This window comes from Sus scrofa, unplaced genomic scaffold (assembly GCF_000003025.6).
Source record: "Sus scrofa isolate TJ Tabasco breed Duroc unplaced genomic scaffold, Sscrofa11.1 Contig2471, whole genome shotgun sequence".
NCBI lineage: Eukaryota > Metazoa > Chordata > Mammalia > Artiodactyla > Suidae > Sus > Sus scrofa.
Genome location: NW_018085100.1, coordinates 2,495,402 through 2,512,360, shown reverse-complemented (window position 1 = coordinate 2,512,360; position 16,959 = coordinate 2,495,402). Strand labels below are relative to the sequence as shown.

At 40.4% G+C, this 16,959-nt stretch overlaps 1 protein-coding gene across 6 annotated transcripts in view; it reads right to left on the bottom strand.

Moving 5' to 3' along the window:
* Positions 1 to 16,959, bottom strand: part of CFH (complement factor H) — a 102,309-nt gene that overhangs the window by 58,615 nt on the left and 26,735 nt on the right. For all 6 annotated transcript variants that reach the window (XM_021081843.1, XM_021081844.1, XM_021081845.1 and 3 more), the window contains 4 exon segments: positions 15,502 to 15,672; positions 8,190 to 8,363; positions 4,052 to 4,240; positions 3,459 to 3,635 (listed from right to left, as the gene is read on the bottom strand). In XM_021081843.1, coding sequence (XP_020937502.1) covers positions 3,459 to 3,635; positions 4,052 to 4,240; positions 8,190 to 8,363; positions 15,502 to 15,672 — 711 coding nt within the window.

Sequence of the window (16,959 nt, the reverse complement as noted above, 5' to 3'; positions counted from 1 at the left end):
ATGTTTACAATTATTCTATGTTCATGCTGAGTTGACATTTTTATTTTTATATTTACCTTTGCTGCAGGATACAGTTAAGACAAAAAGTCAACTTTTTTTTCTGCTTTCTTTTGGCTTCTATTTGCATGAAATTTCATTTTCCATGCATCTTATTCTGTTTGTGTCTTTCAATCTAAAATGAGTCATTTACAGGCAGTAAATGATGGAATCTTTTTTTTTAATCATTCGGGTACTCTATTTCTTTTCATGGGTGAGTTTAATCCATTTACATCTAAGGTAATCATTGATAGGTGAACACTTACTATTGATATTTTGTTACCTAGCTTGTTTTGCTATTGCTTTTTCAACCACTTCCTCTCTGTCTTCCTTTGTTATAGGTGATAATACTTTGTAATTTTCTGCTTTCTTTTTACCTTTTCCATATCTGTTGTAGGTTTCCCCCTTGCTTTATTGATGTAGAGTTAACAATTAAAATTTTACGTGTATAATTTGTACATTGAGTTGATTTGATGTACATATTCATTTATCACAATGGGTTAATTATCACATTCATCACCCCACATATTACCTGTTTTGTATGTGTGGTTGGAATGGTTTATATCTACTCTCTTAGCACATTTTGAGCACACAATACAGTATTATTAACTATATCACCAAGCTGTACATTAGTTCCCTAGAATTCCTCTTCTTATATATGAAAGCCTACATCTTTGGGCCAGCATCTCCCCATTTCCTTCGCCTTCGAGCCCCTTGTAACTACCATTCTACTCTGTTTCTGTGAATTCGACCCTTCCTTTCTTTTTTCTTTCTTTCATTTCTTTCCACTCACTCTAGCCTTTGGGTGTCCTAAACAATCAAGTGATTCTCAGTTTAGTTTCATCTGTAGGTAGTGTATAGTTAGATCTTCTGTTTCTTCTTTTGAAAAAATACATAAAGCTCTCTCTGTCTTTTGATTAGGGAATTGAATGTATTTACATTTAATGTAATTATTAATAGGTAAAGACTTACCAATGTCATCTCATTGTTTTCTGGCTGATACATAGTAACATTGTTCCTTTCTCTTTCTCTTGTACCATTTCTTAGAGCATTCATGATTGTCCATGGTGGTATACTTTAATTCCTTTATATTTTGTGTATCTACAATAGGTTTTGTTTTTGCGGTTAACACAAGGCATACACAACATATTTTATAGATGGGACAGTCTATTTTTAGCTGATAATAAATTCAATTTGATTGCATGCAAACTTTATCCTTTCACTTTCCTCTCCACATATTTTGTTTTGGATGTCACAACTTACTTACGTTGTGTGTGTTGTATATGACATTACTAATTAACATCTTTTTATTTCAGCTAGAAAAACTCTTTTTAGTATTTCGTGTAAAATGGATATAGTATTAACAAATTCTTTCAACTTTTATTTGTCTGAGAAAGTATTTATCGCTCCTTTATTTCTGTAAGACTGCTTTTCCAGGTAAATAACTCTTTGGTAATTCTTCAGTGGCAGTTTTTCCTTTGAACAATTTGAAAACGTCATTCCACTCTTTCCTGGTGTGCACTATTTCTGCAGATTTATGAATCTGCTTATATCCGTAAGGGGAATCCTTTTTCTGTGAGGAGCTTTTTCTCTCTGCTTTAAAAAATTCTCTCTTTGACTTTAGATTTAGGTAGTTTTTAACAATGTGTCTTGTAGAAGCTCTGTTGATTGAGTTTGTTTAGGGACTTATGAAATGCATGACTTTTAATGTCTGCATCATCCCAGATTTACGGAGATCTAAGCTATTATTTCTTTAAACAAACCTTGTGCCCCTTTCTCCCTTTCTTGTCCTGTGACTCCCAGAATCTCTATAATGTTTCTCTTGTTGGTCGCCTTTCTTGCTGGTCCCTGTAAGTTACCTTCACTCTGACAGGATACTTTCAAGTGAGTTTTCTTCTATTTCACAGATTTTTATTTTCTGTTTGATGGTTTGCTATTGATGCTTTTTATTGTAGTTGTCACTTCACTAATTGTATTCTTTATCTTCAGAATTACTATTTGGTTGTTTTTATTTATTTTTATCTCTCTGTTAAGCTTTTTATTTTAATTATTGTTGATCTGAATTCTTTGAATTGTCTTTCCATGTTTTCTTGTATGTTTCTAAAATTCTTTATATTAACCATTTTGAATTCTTTACCAGATGAATTATACATATCCATTATTTGTGGCCAGTTTCTGGAAAATATTGTGTCCCTCAGTTTTCACTACACTCCTTTGATTTTAGTGTTCCTTGAAGTTTCCTGTTGCTGTCTTTGCATTTAAAGAAGCAATCACTTCCTCTGGTTTTTACAGAGTGACTTGGGGAGGGGAATACATTCTGCCACATTGATAGGGATTCTGAGGCCTTTTCAGACCTTTTTAAAGAAACACTTGCTCCACGTGTTTATCTCTCTTAGGAGAGAACTTTGAAGCTCCTACGCTTCTCTCAAACCAGCAAAGCCACTCTGTGTGCTGACAGCTTCCTGGTTGCTTTTCCTGGGACAAAGCGAAATGCTCACATTTGTGTGCTTTCTCACAATCCTACAGAGTCAGGCTGGCTTTCTAGGTGTGCTCACTAGCCATCTGCGAAGGCCTGCGTTGCCGCCTTGGAGACACACACAGGGAGTTGGCTGTGGGGCAGGGGAATGGGACACGTCGAGGGTGCCCATGGGTGAGCAGGATTTATAAGCGAGGTGTCTGCAAGGGCTAGAGGGTGGGCTTCCTGACGGTGTCTACACAGTGGTAGGACCCATGTCCCTTGAGGAGCTCTAGACTTGGATGCTGTGCTCCTAGCTTCTCCCCACCCCTCAGCCATGCAGACGACCTCAGTGTTTCAGATGGCGTGGGAGAGGAGTGGGCCTTTTCCTCATGGTTGCACAGCTTGAGGGAGCTGGCTGTCACCCACGTGCTCCTATTTCTCTGACCCTCCAGGTGAAATCCTGTGCTGAAGGCATCTCTCCTGGCACTGAATCATGTCACTTTAGGGAAAGGTGACACAAGTAAAGCAAAACTGTTCCTCTAACCCTCTTCGATGCCTCCCAGCTTGAACCTTTGTGCTCTGACAGTGTGCTGTAATTTCTCCGCTAGGCACCTAGACTCCCACAAAGATACTCTCATCCATGGATGATTCTCAAAGACTCCATGTGCATCAGGAGAGACAGTAAAAGTCCTATGCTGTAAAAAAAGACATCACTCTTTATTATGGGTTTCTTCTTCGTGGTTCTTGTCCTGCCTTCTTGACTAATGCCTATCGTTATTAGGCACACTTATTTTGACATATTCTTACCAAAAAGTTTGGACACACCCTCACACATACTTGTAAAAAATAAAACCAAATAGGCCCTTTGGCAAAACAAGAAGTCAGTATAAACATTTTGCAGCAGATTATATAGTTGAGTCTTAGAAAATTATAACATACAGGGATCTCAGACCACTTTACTCACTGACAAGGATGCACTTGGGAGGAGGAGACCAGCCATTCTCTGTACAGAGCAGCGTGTCCTGATTATCTGGGAGACTGTAGCCGGGATAGCACTGAACTCTTACAGTTTCACCCTGTAAATATTTTTTTGCTGAATATGAGTTGTGTCCATGTTCCAAATAATCAAAAATACATTGTCCTAAGGATCGTAAAAATAATAGAAAACGAAAAACATAAATTTGGTAAATGAGTACAAAAAATTAACTTTATAGAATCTGCATGAGAATGCAGTAACATCCAAAAACGACATGTCTTAAGAAAAACTAAAGCTATTACCACAGGTTTGTTAAAAAAATCAATATTCCATATTATTTATCTTTAGTTTTTATATTTAAAATATGTATAAATGATGCCAGTATTCTTGTAAAGTCTCCGTATTTCTCATATGGTTTCTATGATGAGCTTCTCATAAAAGGGAAACCTATTGGGGTTTTTCTGCTCACAGAACTCATACCTTGGCCTTATTTTTTTTTATGGAAGACTTAACAGTACTTCTGTACTGTCTCTCTACTCTTTGCAAGATTTATACATATGGTATGAAAGAGGTTTACTTACTGAGGCATGGGACTTCTGCAGACCATCCATTCCGTTTGCACGTCAGGTAGTCCCCGGAACGGCGTGAGGGAGTCACAAAATTATGATCACAGTAGTAGTAAAAATACTGTCCTACATTTGCTGGAAAGTATCCACGATAGTCATAATATAGCTTTCCATGTTTTATGACTGGACGGCTACAAGGTTTCACTTGCAAGAATAAAATACAAATAAGGTTTTACCTTAATATACAATCCACTTAGAAATTAATTATTTCATCTGTAAATTATACTCTTATTCGTTTAATTACACTTACTGCATCAGGGCTTCTAGGAGAAGAAAAGTTACAGAAAATTCAGATGACTGAGGTATGTAAGGAGGTCCTTGCTAATGAAGATCAAATTATGTTCTGAGGGTCATATGATGCAACACTGATATGAGGACTCTCTTGGGAGAAAACTACATAGACTTAATGAATGAATTCTTCTAAGTACATAAGTCTCCGTTGACGAAATTAGCATCTTAATCGAGATGAAAGTATAGATTTTATCATGCAGTTCATATGTCTTATTCTTTCCTTTCCATTTTCATCAGAAATCAGAATCCTGGTTTTTATTCTCAGACCAAGGCAACATACGAAGGAAAGAGTTGTTTTTTAGATTACCACTGATTAGTTTATTTTTTAATGCATTGGAAATGTGTGATAAATAGAGAATAGCACAGCAATTTTCCATTGATCATAGTGCACAGAAAATCAACATTCTTATTTATTCTTCAAACCAGGCATTAAGGTATATTTCCCTTTCTTTATCTAAATGGAGAAATGAACAATGAGTAATTCTTAATATCCAAATGGTTAAGATTAAGGGAAACAGTTGAATGCTTATTTTTATTTTAATTGGAGAATGATTTTTTTTACCATTTCTTATACCTATTTTACATGAGGTATAATATGATCATATTTTATTGTCATTCTTATGTATTGAATACATAAGATGAATGTATTATGTATTCATTCATTATGATGAATACTCACAGGAGTGCTTAAGGGCTACTTTGTTTATAACAGGCTTATATGTGGTATTTTTCAGGAAAAACTGTCCTTTTTATTGGATCAATTAGAGATAACTTAACGCTTTTAATACCACACTATTATTTATTTTTTATCACGAAATATGATTATATCACAAGTACACATGTGCAACACAAAATAACAACACAACCAAGATATTCATTAGCATCTGAATCAATGAGCAATGATCCATTTCCCTTTTCGTTTGATTAGAGAAATCTGTCAAGCAGTTTTTACAGACTTGCTATGTGAGTCACAAACTTTGAATCTTTACATACCCTAGCGTCTTTTTTTAACAAAGATTTGTGGGTGATACCTTCTCTGATTCTTGGCCTATGTTCCGTATCTCTTGTCACTGATAGATTTTCCCCAATTTCGAGGCCTCCCTACTCTTAAGATTGAAATGCTTATTTTGTCTATTCCTTTTAAATAGGAGTCTAGCTTTTGGATTCCTTTTTGGAGATTTAGGCTGTTTTCTCTTCACCTTTGGATTTTACAAATTTCATCACGTCACGTATATTAAGACACGTGTATTGAACTATAATTCCATGGTGGGAAGCTGGTGCCTTGCATTTCCGAGAACAGCATCTCAAAGACCTCAATGAGCTTCGCCATTAAATTGGAGAGGAGAGACCCGAGCCTTGATGATCTGATTCCAGAACAAGTATGGTTACCCACCGCATTATGATGTTTCACAGAGTACCCGTAGAGTAAAATAACCCACTGAGATTCATTTATAAGAGGTACCCAAAGAGGGCATGATTAAAAGTAAGAATCATTACTACCACTTTCCTGAGCCCTTTAGCACGTCTTCTCTTTCATTTGGGAATACCTGAATCTGCCTTTATCTCTTTATCAAGATCATTTCCTGAAGCACCTATAATCTTCCCCGTCTGGTCTGATCAGCACTGATACTGGCGGGAGTTAGCACAGTCTCATTCTCCTCTTCCCTTTCGACCAACACAGCTTCTGGTCTCATGAACAGCTTTAAACCGTTCCATCATAGTGGTGGCTCAAACGAATCTCTCAAAATTGACAAAAATATTCAGTATATATATATATATTTGTCTTTTTTTATGGCCACACCAGCAGCATACAGAGATTCCCAGGCTAGGGGTCCAATCTGAGCTGTAGCTGCCAACCCACATCACAGTCACGGCAATGTGAGATCCGAGCCATGCTGGGACCTACACCATAGCTCAAGGCAACGTTGGATCCTTAACCCACTGAGCGAGGGAGGGAACCTGTGTCCTCGTGGATATGAGTCAAGTTCGTGAACCACTGAGCTCTTTTTATGGCCACGCCAGTGGCATAGAATTTTTTAAAAGTGTTTCTAGTCTTTCTGTACTTGTGCAGCTGATTCCTTTGACCCAAGCCCAGGATCTTGCAGTTATCACTGCTGAATTTCATGTTATCAGACCCGACCTAGCACACAGGATTCTTTCTGAGTAATGGATCTTTCCTAAAGCAGATTCACTTCCAGCACCCCTGCATCACGCCATTGTGAAATTGCACATTTCCTCTATACCATTAAAGTTCCTGATGACACGATGAGGAATGGAGCAGGCCTGAAAATGGTCCTGCACTGGATAATTAGATAAGCTTATTTAATGAAGTTATGAATATCTGATAATCCTCTAACTAGTCAGTTTCCCTATCTTATCCACAAGAACTTCAGAAGCTCCTTCTTGGGATAAACTTTTTTGAGGTACAGATGCAGTAGGGCTTAACTGCCCTTTTCATAAACCAACTTTAAACATGTTAAATATTTCTCTCATAATTCTTACGCACATTGAAATCTACTTCATACCAATATAGCTTCCTTTTTAAGGGACTCATGCTTTGAAAATTTATTTTGGCCTTATGCCTGGAATTAACATTGAGGTCACTGATCTATTATTTGTATCATCACGTTTTTCTTTCATGGAAGATCCGGTTTACAGGCGGTGGCTCTTTACAATGAACCCCAAATATATAAAGGAAAGGGATATGACCGTGGCGACAGAAAACACTTCAAAAAGGCAGAGGAAGTGTTCCCAGAAATAAAATACTCTGTTCAGCTGAGTGACATTTTTCTACATTTGATGGTGTTAGAAAATTCCACATTCTACACTCCTTCCTCCAAAAACCAGAGCCTAATTCCTCACCCTTTATTGTGCTGGAATTAGTGACTCACTTCTAATGACCAGGCTGTGCATGGGGTGGAGACTTCCTCCTCTCTGTCTGGGATCACCAGCTCCAGGACACGCACATGAGCTGCCTTTCCGGCCAGGTGTGGAGATGCCCAGGAGGTAAGGCGCTGAAGCCAGGGAGGTAAGCCTTCTTGGAAGCAAATTCTACAGCACAGCCGAGTCCCCAGGCGATTGCAGCCTAGGGCCCCATCCTGACTGCAACCCAAGAAGGGTGACTCAGAACCAGCCAGTGAATCCAGTCCCTAAATCCTGATGCACAGGAGCGCTAGGAATAGAGAGGCATGTTGTTTTAAGTCAATACACTTTGGGTTTAAGCCAATGTACTCTGGGGGGAAATTTGTTACACAGCACTAAGTAACTAATATACTACATGTTAGGTGAAGTTAGTCTTAGTCAGTGTTTTAGTTCAGATGTTAGAATTATATTAGTTAGATTAGTATATAGCCATACACATAGACATATGTTTAACTTTGAGTAGCAAACAATTTAAACAGTTTTTAGCTTATAAAAAGGTGTATTTATTCCTTCCTTGAATTGCCTTCTTAGAAAAGCAAAGAATGGAGTTCTTACTGTGGCTCAGTGGGTTATGAACCTGACGACTATCTATTAGGACACAGTTTTGATCCCTGGTCTTTCTCAGTGGGTTAAGGATCCTGCGTTGCTGTGGCTGTGGCATAGGCTGGCAGCTGTAGCTCCAATCTGACCCCTAGCCTGGGAACTTCCACATGCTGCGAGTGTTGCCCTAAAAAAAAGAAAAGAAAAGAAAAGAAAAGAAAGAAAATGTAGTCTCTAAGCCTTTACATAAACAACAGGGCAATTACTTGGATTTATTCTGTCCCCAATTTTGTTTAAGAGAATGAATTAAGAAGCATGTCAAGATATGAATGGAACTTACAGGTACATCTTGGAGCAGGTGACCAATGATTGCCGGTGCATCTTGCAACATTTCCCTGGATCTCAGGATAAAAGCCTTCTTTGCAGTGATAAGTGATTCTGTCTCCAGTTCTGTATCTGTTTGATTCAGGTGTGTAAAAACCATTTGGAATATGAGGAGGATCACACGTTATTTCTGAGAAGACAATGGATAGGTGCACAACACAGACGTCAGTACCCATTAAAAACAACGAATTACACAGAAATGTAAACGTGGACATGGAACAATGACGTCTCTATCCCATGGTTCTTACATTAAAATAATAAGCAGAGTCCCTTCTGAACTACTTTGGAAGTGAGCATGAATAGGAAAAAAAAATTAGCTGATGAAGCCACTGAGGTTTTGGAATACATTTTTCTTACTGTAATACAATGAACTTATCCAGGGTTTGAATACCTTTTTATTTAACCGGCCAGAAACAAGGTCTCTGTTGCAACTACTCACCTCCGCCAGTGTAGCTCAAACAGAGCCATAAACGATACACACAGCTAATGGCATGGCTGGGTTCCGGTAAGTCTTTGTTTATGCAACAGGGTACAGGTTGTATTCGACCAGGAGGGCTACAGTGTTCTATCCCTTGACCTTGTCTTTCCTAATTTATAAAGCTTTTCTCAGTCATTTATACCAACTTCGCTATATCTCGACAATGGATTAACTCACAATATTCCTTCTCTAATAAAATGCCATTTCTTTTAAACTACTGTAGAAATGTTACAAAACCATCTGCATTGGTGCCATGTCGTTTTGGACTAAAATCCTGTGGTGGACGTTCAGCACCACCGGAAATTTGTTTAAATGCCCCTAATTGACTTCTGACTCCACTTCCCAAAGTCAGTGACCCACGGTCTCCTCACTTTCCTCAAGCAGCCTAACCCAGCTGCTCCTTCATCAATAGATAGTAAGTCCTTGCAGTCCCAGAAAACGGTTGAGGCCAACAGTCAGTCCTGAGTTCCACAGATTTCTTTCCAGCCTTCCGTCAATTTTAGCTGCATCTGTTCTGAACTTAAGCCTTTCCCTTAGTCTTCTATAATAAGGTGAGTTGTTTTGTAGTTTTTTTTTCTTTCCAAATTCCACATAGCTTTTCAAACTTCATATTTTCAATTTCTTACCTCTTTCTCGCTTTGTCAACCACTCGGTCTTTTTTTTTTTTTTTTGGTCTTTTTCTAGACCCACCAGTGGCATATATATAGAGGTTCCCAGACTAGGATTCGAATTGGAGCTGTAGCCGCTGGCCTACGCCAGAGCCACAGCAACGCCAGATCCGAGCCACGTCTGCGACCTACACCACAGCTCACGGCAACGCCAGATCCTTAACCCACTGAGCAAGGCCAGGGATCGAACCTGCAACCTCATGGTTCCTAGTCGGATTCATGAACCACTGCGCCATAACAGGAACTCCTCAACCACTCGGTCTTAAGTGGATACACAAACTTCTCCGTTTTTAAACTCCTACTCTGTACCCTTTGTCCAAGTTTAGACAATTGCTGTCCTGTGCTCAGCTCATTCATAGTGCTGCTATCATCTGTGATGCCCGGGGCGCCCACCTGGGCCTGTACCACTTGTGTGGCACCCCAGAGACATCTCCTGACAGGCGTCAAGGGTGTGTGTGGTCCAGCCCTGTGGTTCTTATTGTGACTGTGAGGGGCACCTCAGCAGCAATCACCAGGGGAGTCTGAAGAATAAAATCTATTACTCGCAAGTCCTGGAGGCAACCCAGCACACCTGAAGATGGCCGCAGTGAGGTCTTTGGTCAAAAAAGAGAGAAGAGAAAGAATGAGAGAAAGAGAGAGGACAAATCTGGGTGCTGCCTTTAGCAGGGTGTGAGAGTGGGTGCCTAGGGCTTTCAGGTTCCCTCCTTATTGGTGAACTGAAATCCTAGGAGTGGGCATTCTTGTGAAAAAAGGGAAAAGCTATCAGTTGTCTAGGTTACCAAGTGCTTTCTATAAGTGAATGTCATGGTGAGGCAGCCTGGTTCCCTATGTTTTGCCAGTAGCTGTGTCACACAGCTGGCAGCATGTTTACTGGAGATGAATGTCACAGCCGAAAGCTCCAACAGCAGGCACTTACATTACCCTAAGGGACTACCTCCCTCCTCCCCTTTTAAACCAAGATCCATAAAACACCATCTTACAACTGCTTCCCCACCTCCCGTTTATCTTCAACCTGCTGTGATCTGGCTTCTGACACCACACCACCATGGTGCTGGCATTGCTCTGACAAAAGTCACCCGTGTCCCCCAATTTCCACATGCAAAAATCTTCGTATGCCATATCTCACGGTGTCTGGTATATTATGGGCTTCGTAGTTAATCCGAACTGAACTGGCAAGAACACTTGGTTATTCTTGACACTTGATCACCAACTCCTTCAGGTTCCCCAGTGCTTCACCTGTTCTCCGACCGCTCATCTTTGTCTGAACGATACGACTTTGTTTTGTTCGTTTTCCTTACAGCTGCTCCTCCTCTTCTCTCCTCACGGAATTCTCAGGCCCTGCCTCCTTCTCAGGCCTCATCCTACCACTTTCCTACCTGCTCTCTGTGCTACCGTCACCCTAGCCTGCTGTCTGGCTCTCCCGCAGGCCAAGCTTATGCCTGACTTTTGCACTTTGTAATCCTTGTGTCTTGAGGCTTCTCCTCCAGATCTTCACATTGATGCCGTTCACCACGTCGGAAACACTTTCCCTGAAGACTCTTACAGATTCCTCATGGCCGGACCATGAGGCCTTACAACTGGTTCTGTAAGATTGTTGTCCTTGATTTTGTTGTTTTCCTCTTCATGTTCTGGGTGTAATTCAAGACATGCCCCTTTATGCCAATAGCTTCTCTGGTGGGATCCAAATCCATAAATATGGTCTTTTTAGGGCTGCACCCATGGCATATGAAAATTCCCAGGTCAGGGGTTGAATTGGAACTGTAGCTGCCAGCCTACACCACAGGCACAGCAGCTTGGGATCCGAGCTGCATCTGACCTACACCACAGCTCACGGTGATGCCACATCCTTAACCCACTGAGTGAGGCCAGGGATTGGACCTGTGTCCTCATGGATACTAGTTGGGTTCATTACCGCTGAGCCACAACAGCAACTCCTTCGTGCACATATCTGCAGCTTCCCACTGGACAGGTCCATGTGAATAATACAAATGTCTGCGCAGCTTATCGTAAGTCAAACTAAATCATCACCCTTTGCGTCTACGCTTTTCCTTCTGTGCGCCATACTTTAATCTGTGACACAAGAACCCCAGGACCTTAGCCTGCAGATTTACCCCCACATTCCTCCTCCCATCACTTCAATATTCAGTCAAACCCCACAGTCGAACAAGGTGGTATTTCTGCTTATACATCTCCTCCTCTTCATAACATACCACCGTTTTGTACTTTCAGTTCCTGAAGGTATTATAACAGTCTCTTATTTGGCCTTAAATATATGTTCCATTCTGCCTGATAATCTTTAATATGCCTCTATTGCTAAGGCAGCCATATATTTGTATTAGTAATGATTACATCAGAAATAACAGAAATTATATATGATCACCTAAACACAAGTTTTAAGTGAAATACGTCTTCGGTGCTTGATGTTAATCCACCTTAACTTCAAATCAGCCTTGAATGTGTTTGTTTTTTTTTGTTTTTTCTCTACTTCATTCTGCTGTATGTGTCATATTTTCCTATGCCCAGTGCACTCCAGTTTATGTCTCAGTTTTTACTTCACAGTAGAGCTAAACTTAATACCAAAGTTTGAAATCAAAAGATACAACATATAAATATATGATGAGACCAACTAAATAATATTGGGAGAATTTTGTTAAATTAAGAGTAGAAGAATTTCTAATGATTATTTTCAACTCATGATAAATTTTAATTCCCTCATGATCTCCATTACAATAAATGATTCTATTAAAGCATTGCCAGGGCCTATGCCTCTATTCAAAATAATATTTGAGATCGTCAAAATCTGTGGAGCTACCATTTTTTACTTTTAGAAACGACCAATAAGCATTTGAAATAAGAATAATTAATTTGAGGTTAGCCCTCTATGTTGTCAGTAGAAAATCCAGTCTGTACAGGGAACAGACGTATTTGGATCAAAGGTGGCTTTTATTTAGCAGGTCTTGGTACTTTTATTTATTCCTGGGAAGGACTTGTCAGAGACTGCCCCTTATTGGATAGAGAAACCCAAATTTTGACAAATCACCCTCGAATAAAACCCCTGACACACACAAATCATAGTCCAGATGGAAGATAATTTCAGTGTTTTATCCTAGATGATTTATTTATATTCTCTTTTACTATTACTTTGGATTTCCTATAGCGTTGTGGAAAATAAGATATGTAGATTTGGAATTTATCATTATCAGCAGGTAGAGCCTTCCAATGTACATAAATAATGACAATTATTTCTGTCCTTAGCTGAGGTAAAGAGAAGGGAGTTTCCTTGAATAAGAGACCTCTCTACATGCAGTTCAGGTAAGAGGCACTTCAGTACAATGAAGCATGTTGTAAGAGAGAGAACATGCTTACCTAATTTCAGGGGACCCACTCTTACCTATGTTGATCATCAGCAAATTATCTTGTAAAAGTGAGCACCAATCCCAATCCTGGCCTCTCTCTCCCTAAAGAAAGCAGGGCCCTAAAGCAGCCAGCCTGGAATTTTTTTTTTAGGGCCATGCCCATGGCAAATGGAGGTTCCCAGGTCAAATCAGAGCAACAGCTGTAGGCCTACGCCACAGCCACAGCAAAGGGGTATCTGAGCTGCATCTGTGGCCTACACCACAGTTCACAGCAACACCGAATCCCCCACCCCCTGAGTGAGCCCAGGGATCAAACCCACATCCTCATAGACATCAGTCAGATTCGTCTCTGCTGTGCCATGATGGGAACTCCACAGCCTGGAATTTTTAAGTTATCTTGTGACTGCAAAAAATGAAAAAGAAAAATGCTTTATAAATATGGGATCTTTGGGGGGGTGTATGTGTGTGTATGTCAAGTATGTGTGTCAAGTTTCAAGAGAAGTAAGCTTAGAAGTTGTAGTGACACATATGGGAAAAAGAGACACTTCTTGCTGCTCCAATGAATATGTTCTAAGGAAGAGTTTTAAGTAGGTAGCTAAGTGACCAGGAAAAAGGAATAATTTGATGACTTCTATGAAGAAGCCACGCTTTCCTGAGACCTGTTTCCGAGTATAACTGAATTCCCGAAGGCTTTCTTTGAATTGATTGCAACCTGAAATTCATTAAAACATTATTCTAATTATCTGTCCTCAACACAGGAGAAAGGCCTGATATAAAGTGGTTTATAAGCTATATTTTGATGATTGGATGGATAAATTAATTACCTCATATTTAAGAGTGCTCTGGAAGGTTAATGCAGAGAACTTGCGCACATTTTCTTTTCTGAAGGGCCACAAATGCAATGAAGATAGGCAGTGGGGCCCCTTACCACTGGCCTCACACAAATCTTTTGTGACGGTGTAGCTGAGCAGGATGTGGGGCTTTCCCGGAAGAGACCCTCCCCACATCCTCTTGGTAGCTCCTCTATGAAGGACCTAGATCACAGAACCTGATGCACAGTTCTTGAGCTGTTTTACAGATGCTGAAACCCTCACCACATGGAAGATGTGAACTACTTAACGACCATGAGCGCATAGCCCCCAGACCTCTTGCAGCCTGAGGAGGAGAATATAAACCCCTGTGGCACTGCCCTGTCGCTTCACCACCAACCACCAGAGAACTGAGCTCCAGCTGCCCATGTGCCCTGGGACTCCCTCCCCTCCCCTGGACTTTAAAAATTCTTTGCTAAAAACTATAGGAGAGTTTGGACTTTTTGAGAACTAGATATCTGGAACTCCTTGCTTGGGCTCCTTACGATAAATGTTGCACTTTCCTTCTGCACAACCCGGTGGCAGGAGATTGGCTTTACCGTGTGTAGGTGGGAGGACCCAAGTTTGGGTTCGGTAACCGTTACCATTGAGCTGTGTTCATCAATCTCTTTTTAAACAGTTTCTTCACAAGGATGGAAAGTGAAGGTCATTCAGTTGTGCAGGAGGATGTATTTTCCAAGGAGCTGCTCATGGGCTCAACCAAATTTCTTTTAAGAAGAAAATCAGAAGTTCCTGTCGTGGCGCAGTGGTTAACAAATCCGACTAGGAACCATGAGGTTGCGGGTTCGGTCCCTGCCCTTGCTCAGTGGGTTAATGATCCGGCGTGGCCCTGAGCTGTGGTGTAGGTTGCAGACGCGGCTCGGATCCCGAGTTGCTGTGGCTCTGGCGTAGACTGGTGGCTACAGGTCCGATTAGACCCCTAGCCTGGGAATCTCCATATGCCACGGAAGCGGCCCAAGAAATAGCAAAAAAAAAAAAAAAGAATAAAATCAACTCAAAATCTCTCTCTAGTTTTTGTAAAAGAGCAAGGTTTGCACATATTATTATGAATCACATGATTTCAAGTTTAGAGGGCTCTTCAGAGGTGAAGGCTCCAGTATGGCGATACCTGTACAATACCCTCTTAAAAAGTCAATACCCCCTGAGAAGCAACCCTCATCAAAAGCTAACTCATTCCTTTTCATAAATGTTTGCAAATAACACAGACGTGTCTTCTTGCTCTTATGATTTCTTTAATTCCTCAACGATCTACATTCTCTCTTTTAGGCCATGATAGTTGCAACTATCCCTTTCTAAATGAGATAGGCTAAGTGGAACACAAAGTAGACACAATTTCTGGTGGGCAGCAATCACTGTATCACATCCTTCCCTTATGAAGCCTAAAAGGGTTAGGAGTCGTTTTCAACACCATCGTCACTGTTGATTCACATGAAGCCTGTGGTTAAAGAATCTCCACTTTCTCCCACTTAATTCCATTATCAATGGAAGGTTACCTCAACTGGTATTAATATAATTTACTTTTTAAAGCTAAATGATCAGCTTATTGAGAGCAATTTAACTGTTTGAGAAGTACGTACCCCTAAGAATTAGGAAGTCTATTACCCATCCCAAGTCTGCTCTAAATTTGCTTTTTGGCCACAGAGCAATGCTTTAATGAACTATTGAGCTTTTCGGGTCCTCCTTGGGACAAGCTTCAGAGTTAGAGAGTCATAGCAGTGGATCCCCAAAAGGCCTTGCACACACAAAGTTTTAAGACATACTGCCTTTGTAACAATTAGTTCTCATACACATCAATACTCCACCCAGGAAAACAAACCACTTAACTATAAGGAGGATGTGAATTAAAATAACTGGTAAAATATACAGTAAAAGATAAAGAAAACAAAGATAACCTTACCTACACATGAAGGAACTGGGGCCCATCCAGATGCCGTGCAAATGGTTTCTCCTCTCTCACTGTATTCAAAACCCGCTGAACATTTATACTGAACTCGCTCATTTGCCTTATAAATTTCCTTTGAAATTATAGGGTACCCATTTAAAATGTTTGGTGGTGTGCAGGAGATTCCTAAATAAAAGGGATAAAATTCCAAAATGCTGGTTATAGAGGACTGTGTCCCAGACATAGTTATATAAAGACACAAATTTTGTTTTCATTATGAAAATCAGGCAACAAAAGTTTTGTTTTTTTTGTTTTCGTTTTTGTTTTTTTTTGCCTTTTTAGGGCCGAATATGGAGGTCCCCAGGCTAGGGATCAAATTGGAGATGTAGCTGCTGGCCTACACCACAGCCACAGCAACTCGGGATCTGAGCCACATCTGCAACGTGCACCACTGCTCGTGGCAATGCTGGATCCTTAACCCACCGAGCAAGGCCAGGAATCAAACCTGTGTCCTCATGGATGCTAGTCATATTTGTTTCCACTGAGCCACGACGGGAACTCCAGAAGTCCTGTTTTGACTTGAATGCTTGATGAATAATTGATCTGTTGTTCTTAACATTCAATTTTGAAGGAAGTTAAAATTCTGGTATCAATTACTTTGCTGATTTATTTGGTTTGGGGCTAACTTAATCCATTTGAAATAGAGTGGCCAGTGACATTCATCAACTGTATATATAAAACTGAGTACACAAATTGGCTTATTGTGATAAGCATGATCCCTGAGGAACCTGTAAAAATTACACATTTTAAGGTACTGATGATAGAAGAATTATTGACAAAACACTTTTTTCGAAGAAATTAACTCATTGCCATTACATCTCCAGAAAGCAACTGACCACCTTGTGTGGTTCCCCCTCCATCCAAGTTTTTTGTCCCCCTCCAAAAAAAAGCTGGCCATGATCTTTGATATTATTTCCCTCAAACATTATTCCCTGGGATTATAGAAATAGTAACTCATTTCCCAGATCCTGTTCTCCCTTCATCCCAATCTTTTTTTTCCTGCACTTTAATAATCTTTTTTCTTGTCACTTTCTTGCTCCACTTAAAATGCTTCACTGATTCCCAGTTCAGTCCGTATAAAAGTCTAATTCTTCAGCATGGTGTCGGTAGCCCCTCCAAACCTTGGACTACTTACTCGTACTTCATCCCTGACTTACTCCCTGCCTGCACCTCCACGAAGGCCCCTGAGCACCACGGGAGCAGGGGACCTTCACGCTCCACGAAGCTTCAATGCAACTGCCCCTTCCTCTCCATTTCCTTCCTCTGACTTGGTTTGCTTTTTCTCTCATCAACTTCATCTAAAAGGTTTTTATTCTTCAAGACTTATCTCCCGCATTGGAGTTCCTGTTGTGGCTCAGCGGAAACGAACAGGACTAGTATCCACGAGGATTTGGGTTCAATCACTGGCCCTGC